Consider the following 10,466-nt stretch of genomic DNA (forward strand, 5'->3'; position numbering starts at 1 on the left):
AGGAATGCTGCAGAGCTTTTCAGTCTTCTTGAAGTACATGACTTTTATCTCCAAGTAGCCCTAACTTGCTGTGCTTTTATCATTCTTCCTGTGTTTTATAGTTCTTATGTGGCCTTTGCAGCCAAATGTCATTTCCATGGCTGTCAGTGTCTATGGGCTGCTTCTGATCTACTGGCCTATTTTGCCTACATTTGTCAGCAAGACTCAGATTATCTACAGTTAAAATGCAGAATTTAGAACAGCTATTTTTCTCAAAGCTACTTGGAAGTCCTTATGTATTTTTTTATTTTTTGATTTACAAAAGTTATAAGTAAGTAATACGTGTCATTATACATGGTGTAGAAAAATAAGAAAGTATAAGCAAACAAGAATTACCTTTTATTCTTACCCAGAAGTGGATTTATTAATAAATGGGTTTGTCCAGCTTGCTTGCTTTCTTTTAGACAGGGTTTCACTTATTCTGATCCTCCTATTTAAGCCTTCCTAGTAGCTGGAATTACAGGCATTCCAGTACCTGGAATTACAAGCATTGCCTCTGCTCTTTGGGTTGGGCCAGAGTCGAATCTGGCTCTCTCATCTTACCAGCTTTCATGTGCTCACTATGCCTGGGCCAGCATTTTTCAATCCCCCCCTTTTTTTGTATTCTTCCTATTAGTATTTTAAAATGCCTATATCTTTTTTGTCCTGAGAAAATAAATGCATAGCATCCCTTCCTATGATCCCAACATTCTGGTATCCTATGTTAGCATCCCTTACAGAACAATTGATTGAAAGAATACTTGCTTTCTCTTCTTTTTGGTTTGACATCTACCCTTGCTAGGCTCTGAAAACTACCAGGATCACTAATGACTGTGCTGTTGCCACATTCAGTAGGGGCATTTTCAGTAGTTACCTCATTTTGGTCCCAGGCAGCATTTGGTTCCTCTTCCACAGGCTTCCACCAGACCTTTCTCTTTCCTGGTTTTCATTATGTTTCTTTGGCCACTTATTAGCAGACTCCTCTCTACCGAGGGCCTATTTCTCAGGCTGCACCTTCCTAGAAAAAGTTATTAACTCTCATGGTTACAGTAACTTTTTTTTTTTTTAATTAACATTTATTCATTCATTCATTCATTCATTCATTCATACAGAGAGAGAGAGAGAGAAAGAAAGGAAGGAAAGCTGCCAGGTCCAGGACTGAAACTGCAGTTGGTCATGTAGGGGTCCAGCACTTTAACCACCACACCACCTGCCAGCCCCAGCAACTTTCAAATCTTTATCTTTGGCTCATGTTTCTTCTGAGTTTCAGATCTGTTTATTTCAACTTCATAGTGGACTTAACTGTTCCATAAATAATCTCAATATGTTCCGATACAAACTCATCTTATACCTTTTAGGTATACTCTTTGTGGCCTAGTGACTGATATTTACTGACGATGTTTATGTAAGTTAGGAACCAGTTTCGTGATTGATTCTTCCATCTGCCTCACCTCTCACATGTGATACTCAACAAGTACTGCCCGTTCTTTCTGCAGAATATCTCTTGAGTCATTATTCTCCATTGCTAGTACTAACATGGTACTAGGTATGGCCCATTCCAACCTTGCCTTGCTGTTGGCCACCTGTAATTGACATCTATCTGATCTTCCAGTTTTGTCCTCTTTGTCCTGATTCATTTTCCACCCTGTATCTACAATGATCTTTCTTTTTTTTTTGGGGGGGGAGAGGTTTTTGCTATAGGGCGTGTGCACTTGCCAGACAGGCAGAGAGAGACATAGAGACAGAAAGCGAGAAATCACCCCCCAGGGGGGATGGTCACGCTGCAATCCCTTCTCCTCCATTCTCCTCTCGGGATCTTGGGCACGCACGCACACATGCCAGGCGTGAGTTTTAAGCCACCAGGTCCAGGACGCGAACCGCGGTCAAATACGTGGGAGTCCAGTGACATAGCCATTACGCTAACTGCTGGTTCCCTACAATGATCTTTCAAAAATTAGTTTAATCATTGCTCCTCTTGAATGGCTACCTTCACCTGTAGAATAAAATTTGAATTTCTTGCCTTGCGTTTCAAGGCCTTTGTGAAACTGGTCATTGCATAGCTCTTAGGCTCTACCCTCTCTTCTACCTCCCTCCCTCCATTCCTGCATGTTCCCATCTACAGTTGTACTGGAGAATGCTGTCTGTTGTCTAAGCTGCCTTGTACTTGCTTTCTCCTTTGCTTAACTTTATGTTCTTCACTGTTTCCATTTAGCATTTGCTAAGCCAGGCTTTGTCATCCTTCAGGTTTTCTTTAGCTTAGTTGGTCATTTCATCATTTTTTTCTCCTTTTCTGGCCTAGATTCTCTTGGTGAAATTACTGTGTACTTTAGTAGCAGCATACACAGAATACATTTCCTATTTCATGGCAGTTATCATGTTTTTGGTCTTGTGACTCCTTTACATTCTTAAGGTACATTCTTTGAGGACTTGAAAGGGCTTTTGTGTATGTGGGCGATATCTACCAGTATTTACTGAACTACAAATTAAAGCTGGGAAATATAAAAAAATTATTTTAAATTTATAATAATAAAACTGTTACATTAATATAGTTTTTTTAATAAAAATATTTTTGTGAAATAAGGTTTGTGAAATTATAGAAATTTATGGAATTGTTAAGTACACAATTGTGTTGAACAAGAAATGTCATTTTGGGTTTATTTATTTATTTATTTTTTTGGAGAGATTTTCACTATAGGGCACGTGCACTTGCCAGACAGACAGAGAGAGACATAGAGACAGAAAGCGAGAAATCACCCCCCAGGGGGGATGGTCACACTACATTCCCTTCTCCTCCATTCTCCTCTTGGGATCTTGGGCACACATGCACGCGTACCTGGCGTGAGTTTTAAGCCACCAGGTCTGGGACGCGAACCGTGGTTGACTACGTGGGAGTTCAGCAACATAGCCATTACGCTAACTGCTTGTTCCCGGGTTTAATATTTTTCGTGTGATGTCACAAGAGTATAATTCTCATTTGGGCTTAGTTAATGTTGAGGTAAAAGGAAATAAATTAGTTTTTATCTTGGATTTTTAAAGTAAGATGCATGTATATAGGGATGTATAAATAAATGTAAACTGAAATATTGTTTTACATTCTAAATATATTATTTTACATTTTATACATTTGCTTATTAACCAAGTGACATGGCAAACATTATTTTCTGTTTTTTCTACTTCACCAGAAGGGATGAAAATACATTGTCCCTGTTTATTTGTTGTCAAGGAAGTAGTTTAGGAAAAATTACACAGGAAATATTTATTCCAAAAAGGCCATTAGATAACACTTAGGAGAGCTTAGTTTTTCGTAAATGCTTGCCAGAAATACACTGACCGTGTATTCATTGTGGACCCAAAAAGTACAAAGTGGCAGTGAAGCAGGAAAAAAAGAAATAGCATGAAGCACAGCTTACTAATTATGTGTTGTCTGGTTCCCATGAAAGCTTTAATTAGAAAGAAAAGGAAGAGATGTGCTTATTACAACTACAAGTTCAGCATATATGACTTATCATTATAGTGGATCACCATGCTATCTGACCCACGCTTAAAAATCCTAGAGGACAAACACATTAATTATGGCCTTCCTCAGGTTCTTAACTTCACTTTTCATCTTAATCTGCTTTGAAGCATTCATTCTTTTTTTGTCATGACAAAAAAAAGTAATAGGAATTTTTTTACAATATCTTATTTACATTTAATCATTAGACATCTCTCTGTACATCTAGCACACAATATGGTTTTTCAAAACATTCATGCAATACATGAAAAATCAAGAAAATTATCATAAACATCATTTTCAACCAAGAACTTTACATCCTTGTGTCTGTGAAGTATTTCTTTTTTGAGTTCCTCCCACTCACCCTCTACTATTCATCCCCACCCCCACACAGTCACTGATATCTACACTTGTCCTTCCTACTACTGGGTTGTTGGGAAAATCATGATGCAGTTTCACATAGAAAAACTTAGAAAAATACATCATGACTTTTTCGATAACCCAGTATAATGTTATGTCTTCATATCTCTGCATTTCTGCTGTAAGGGGGCAGACATTCAGTATATATTGAGGCTTTGAAACCGTTAGATGTTTATTTCTCCTTTGAACTTCAGACATAGATTTCCTTACATTACCTATACAGGGCATCTAATGTTAGTGCTATGTGTCTGATACATTTCAATGATGTTTTGAATGGAGGCAAATGAGAAAAATGGCCCTGACACCAGCGTATAGTAAGTAGCTCTTCTGTGGGACAGAGTGCTAGTGAAGCACAATAGCTTTCGTTTGTGTCAGTGGGGCGACGCTGCAGCTCGACACCACTCCCTGTTGTAACAGAGAATGACTGTGTTGTGATTTAACATCTTTTAAAGAAAGGGGTACTAGGTGATAGTAAGTTTTGTACTTTGTCTTTATGTGGTTTTAGTGGTTAGTAATCTTTTTTTTTTTTTTTTTTTTTTGTGGAATATATAGTCTTCCTTTAGAGGGAGGAACAGGATAAGCCCGCACATTTTACACATTTGCTTATTAACCAAGTGACAATAAACTCATTCCTGTAAGAATATGTGTTAAATTCTATGTGCCAGAAACCTTGGCATATTATGGGATGAAATATTTTACTCCTCTTCTTCCTTTTAGCACAACATTCTGAAATTTTTTGGTCATTGCAACGATCTTGATCGGGAGATGAGAAAATGCTTGAAGAATGAGGTAAGTAAAATATCAAAGGATGGAAGTGGTCAAACTATAGAACAGAACATTTTAGAACAATATTATATACTGCTGTTGTTAATTCTTTTCCCCAGTTTTAGCGTAATGGAGAAAATTGACCTCATGTGCATCATCTCTGAAACCAAGAGAAATGAAAACATCCTTGGGGACAATTTTAGACCATTGATTTTTATTTGTTTTATAATGCACACAAACAATGCTATAATCACTGTAACTCATTTGAATGAATTTTAAGGTTTGGGAAATCAAATCTGTGGTCAGCGGAAAGATGTCAGTCAGTGATTAGCTGGATTATCAGATGGCTACAAGTCTCAGAGCCTCAGTTTCCTTATATAAAATGAGTAGGCTAGACTTAAAATGATAAGGCTCTTTTGAATTTATTTTTCTTTCTTGTGCTATGTATAAGCCTTAAGGATTTCATTTGATTTTTGAAGCCGCCTTTTTGTTTTTAAGAGAGAGAGATTTTTTGCTATAAGGCACATGCCCTTGCTGGAGAAATCATTCCCAAGGGAGAGTGGCCACACTGCAGTCCCTTCTCCATTCTCCTCTCAGGATCTTGGGCACATATGCTTATGAGCGCAGTGTGAGTTTTAAACTACTGGATCTGGGTCTTGAACGATAGTCGACGATGTGGGAGTCCAGCAACATAACCATTATGCCATCTGCTGGTCCTGGAACTGGTTTTAGGCTATAACTTTTGCTTAGGCAAATCACTGAGTACCTACTTTATTATCTTTTCCCAGATACTGCTAACCAGAGTGCATTTAAACCTTCAAAGAGAAATTTATTTCCATTTTTATTTTGTAAATCAGATGTCTTATGTGCAGAAACTTTTAGAATATAGAACAACTAAAAATCTGCCTTATAATCTTCATTTTTGGTATTTTTGAACTTTTTTTTTTTTTCCCTCAGATTAAAAGGCTTAAGATTTGATTCTGTCCTGCCTCTATCTAGCTTCCTTTTTGTATTTTCCATTCTGAGACTTTTTTCCTTCTTGGAATCCCTTTTCAATGTGACACTCATATCTATTGTTCTAAGAATTTTCTGGAGTTCTGAGTTAATGATAATTTTCCTTGTTAGCACAAAGATGTCTTTTTCTTTTTTTTTTTTTTTTTTCTTTTTTTTTTGGCAACAGGGTGTGTACCTTTTGGAGACAGAAGGATAGACAGAGAGAGAAAACTAGAAAGCACCCCCTATGGGACATGGTCACACTGTAATTCCTTCTCCATTTTTCCCTCCATTATGGGCACACATGCACATGTGCCTGGCATGTTTTTCAGGCTGCTGGGTTCAGGACTTGAACTGCATGGTTGGCCAGGTGGGATCCAGCCACCTTAAACACCAGGTCATGTGCTGGTCCAAACTTTGGAACAGGTATAGAACCACCTACCAATTAAATGGCTACACCTCCAGGTGGTGAGCTCCTTATAACTAGAAGTGCTCAGCAGAGGTTAGAGGACTTGCTAGACTGTGAGCTCCTAGAGAACAGGGACAGAACTCATACATTTTAATATTTATTGAATTCATACTTTGGAAAGAAATTGACTCAGCGGGTATTTGTGCATGTATTAGGATGTACTCTGTACTGTAACAAATGGAATTGTACTAGATATTCTCTGAGGTCACTGTTTCCAGTCTCAGAGTCCGTGAAAAAGGAGACAAGTAAGAATTTGGTCAGTAAGAAGATATTTTGTGAATATTTCTAAATATTCAACTGATTTAACTTAACTGATATAATTGATGATATAACCTGTGTCTCTTCTCTCCCTCCTTTTTCCTTTTATTTTCCAGTACATTGTAAAGAGGACTAAGAGCAGGGAGCATGGCGATGCGATGCGAAAGAAACTCTTCAATCCTCCAGAGGAATCTGAAAAATAAATGATATTTTCTCTGAATGCCTTGACTGAGAGAAGACCTAGACTCTTGTTGATAGCCGAAAGAATTCTGTGTTATTTGGTCTCCAGTCCTTTGAATGGAAAGTGACCCATGAGAAATTGAACCACAGAGAAATATGTAAACCCTGGATTCTGCCATGTTTCTTCCTTTTATTTACAGCTAGTTAACATTTGAGTAACTTATCTCTCTAAATAAAATAATTTTAATTACTTTTTTCCCATTTCTCTTAAACTCTACTGGAATTAGGGCAGAGTGGCGTTATTAAGTATTCCTTTTTCACACGTGACAATTCTGAGGCTTCAACATTGAAAACATAACCTAGGGCAAAAAAGAGATCTGGGGACATCCCAGCCATTTTAATAACTATATGATAATGTTCTAATTTTATTCCTTTTAAAGAGCTCTTTTCTAAAAGGTTAAATGTTTATAATTAACATTGATAACATTGCATTGGTTGGGATTTAGGTTTTAGCAAATGTTGCTTTCCTGTTTAGTTGAATATGCCGCCATGGGTGCCAGTTAACTCCTGGGCATTAACTTTAGGTTAACTCCTGGGCATCAACTTTAGGCCTGTGTGTCTCCTGTCTGCTGAGTACAGAGCTCTACTCACACTCAGTGCTGGTGGTCATCTACCGGTGATCCTTTTGCTGCTTATTTCTGAGATATGTGACAATCTGAAAGTCAGAAGTGACAATCTGGAAGTCAGAAACTTCCAGCAATGCAAACAATAGGGCCTTGGTCTTTTTTGTCAGGAAAGGTGTTGAGAGGGGCCAGTAGGTGCTGTGGTTAAGGCGCTGGACTCCCACATGGCCGACCATGGTTCAAGTGCTGGGCCCAGTGGCTTGAAACTCATGCTGGGCACATGTGGACGTGTGCAAAATCCCAAGAGGATAATGGAGGGGAAGGGATTGCTGTGTGGCCACACTCCTGGGAAGTGATCTCTTACTTTCACTGTCTCTCCAAAAAATGAAAAGATGTTGAGAAACAACTGTGATCTGTAAGTTCCTTCCATGGAATTCTGTACATGATTTTTAGCATGAGGCCTTTTTGGTATCTGTGTTTAGCGATTTCCTCATTACAGGAGGTGTTTAAGAAACTGGGCTTCAGGGTTAGCAGATGGCATAGTGGTTACATTGCTGGATTCCTACATGGCCATCCATGGTTCAAGACCCGGACCTGTTAGCTTGAAAATCACTCTGAGCGCGTGTGTGTGCATGCCCAAGATCCCAGGAGGAGAATGGAGGAGAAGGGATTATGGCATGGCTATCCACCCCACCCCACCCCCTGTTGTGATTTCTCATTTTCTGTGTCATTATCTCTGTCTCTCACTCTCTCTGGTGAGAACATGTGCCCTATGGTAAAAAACCTCTTTAAAAAAAAAAAAAGAAACTGGACTGCACCAAGTAGATTGTTTGTGGAGGATAATAGACATTTGATGAAGCAGTGGTGGAAGAAGCAGATTTAATTCTGAGGTCTCTTCCAAGACAGTTTGTTCAGTCCCCTGAGTGTCAGGTAGTACAGGTATGAAAATAAGTCATGAAGTGCCATGATTAGGTAGGTGTCATAGAAAACATAGAAAGAGGATCTATGCTCAGCCTTCAGGAAGAAGGAGCTATTTCAAGAAAACTCATTTGCAAAAGTGACCTTTGACATATGAGTGGAAATAGGATACATTCTAGGGAATTTTAGGTCATTTAGCATGATTGGAACGTGGGAGTTGATGGTGGAGGGTTGTAGACAGCATTGAATTGTGTTAGAATTTTATCTTCAATCCTGTGATGACTAGTTACTGATTTAAAAATGAGGGTTTGGGGACCAGCAGATGGCATAATGATTACATTGCTGGACTCCCACATAGTCAACCACAGTTTGAGTCCTGGACTTGGCGGCTTAAAACTCATGCTGAGTGCATGTGTATACCTGCTTAGAATCCGAAAAGGAGAATGGAAGTGAAGGGATTGCGGTGTGGCCATTCCCCCAGGTGGTAATTTTTCATATTCTGTCTCTGTCTCTCTCTCCAGCGAACACATGCACCCTTTAGCAGAAGTCTCTCTCAAAAATTTTTTTGAAAATTGGAACCAGCAGCTGGCATAATGGCTATGTTGCTGGACTTCCATGTAGCCGATTGCAGTTAGAGTCCTGGACCCAATGGCTTAAACTCACTGGGCGCATGGGTGTGTGTGCCCAAGGTCCTGGGAGAAAGGATTATGGTGTGGCCATCCTCCCTGGGAGGTTATTTTTCACTTTCTGTCTCTCTGTCTTTATCTTTCTGGTGAGTGCATGTGCCCTATAGCTAAAACCTCTTCCAAAAATTTTTTCTTTTTAATAAAATAATTTGGGGAGCATGATTAGTTGGAAGAGTGATATGTTTCAATTTACATTTTAGTAAGATTTTCCTGGTTATAGTTTGTGTGATATCAACAGGAAGATCGCACTGAGGTGGATCAACTAGATTTTTGTCTCAACTTAGATGAGAAATTAGGACCTTAATTAAAAAAGTGACTTCAGGGATCAGGAGTAATGACTAGATTTGAGAAGAATCTGAATATAGAACCAACATGACTGACCAAGTGTAGCATTTGGAAGATTCTAGGCTGTGTCAGGTGTTCAGTTCAGTGAGGCCTATATATATAAACCATGCCCCATTTCAAGGGGGTGGGTATATGGACCATCTAGGTAGAGATGGCATAAAGGCGCCTGGGTATTCAGATCGACAACTCATTAGAGTGGCCTGGACTAGAACAGAACTGAGAGATGTCAGCATGCAAATCGTAGTGAAAGCCCTGTAGGCCAATTTCCTAGAGTTTTATACAGTGGAATGAAACTTTGGACATCTCTTAATTTTCTTCAATTATCTGAGTAATATGAATACATCTTAATGAAACATTTAAACAACAGTTTTACAGAGTGAAAGGTTGGTATTATTCTTCGTACTTCAGTACCTCTAACTACCCAGAAGTACCTAAAATTGACAGTTGTGGGTCTTCTGTGCGTTCACATACATATTTAGGGACAGGAGAAGGAACCTCATGTGTGGGAGGAGTAAGCAGAGAAGTAGAATGCCAAACCCTAGAGAATGGTGGCACAGTTGCCAAGGGGGTTGCAGAGGAGGAAGTGTCAATGGAGCAAATTGAGGACACAGGTGCCAGTTGATTTGGTTCTTCTACCATCTGTTAACTTAGAGCCATTTGAATGATGTGGGGAGTGAGTAGAAGCTGAGGTGGATGATGGCACATTTGAAAAAGTTGTGAAGGGATGGATGAGTAAGGTCAAAAGGGTCTTAAAAAAATCAAGTCATTATTACAGAGTGTCATTGTGCCGCACTTTTTCAGTTCATTCATCTGTGGCGGAGGGGTAGAGAAAGGGAATCAAGGGGGAAAAGAAAGAAGCAAAACATTTAAGAAACACAAAATGGAAAATTATCTGTTGATAATATGTATGGTAACATCTTTGATTGAGCCAATGTACAGTGTATTTGAATAGGAAAATTCATTTTGTATGCTGTAATGATACACAGTGATTGATTGTAAAATAAAAATTTTCGGGAACCAGTGGTTAGCGTAATGGCTATGTCGCTGGACTCCCACACACCCTGGACCTGGTGGCTTAAAACTCACGCCGGGTGCGTGTACGTGCGTGCCCAAGATCCCGAGAGGAGAATGGAGGAGACGGGATTGTGGCGTGACCATCCCCTCTGGGGGGTGATTTCTCGCTTTCTGTCTTTATGTCTCTGTCTGTCTGGCGAGCGCACGCGCCCTATAGCGAAAAATCTCTCCCCCCCAAAATAAATAAATAAATAAATAAAAACTTTCAAGTTATAAAAAGACTA

The 10,466-nt window shown here is 39.2% G+C and overlaps 1 protein-coding gene across 3 annotated transcripts in view; it reads left to right on the forward strand.

The window, feature by feature from the left end:
* Positions 1–6,636, forward strand: part of CMC2 (C-X9-C motif containing 2) — a 28,389-nt gene extending 21,753 nt beyond the window's left edge. For all 3 annotated transcript variants that reach the window (XM_006152596.2, XM_006152595.3, XM_006152597.3), the window contains exons 3-4: positions 4,649–4,720; positions 6,533–6,636. In XM_006152596.2, coding sequence (XP_006152658.1) covers positions 4,649–4,720; positions 6,533–6,619 — 159 coding nt within the window. In that variant the 3' untranslated portion in view covers positions 6,620–6,636. The remainder of the gene's footprint in view (positions 1–4,648; positions 4,721–6,532) is intronic.
* Positions 6,637–10,466: the final 3,830 nt, after the last annotated feature.

Source organism: Tupaia chinensis, unplaced genomic scaffold (genome assembly GCF_000334495.1).
Source record: "Tupaia chinensis unplaced genomic scaffold, TupChi_1.0 Scaffold000355_1, whole genome shotgun sequence".
NCBI classification, from domain to species: Eukaryota; Metazoa; Chordata; class Mammalia; order Scandentia; family Tupaiidae; genus Tupaia; species Tupaia belangeri.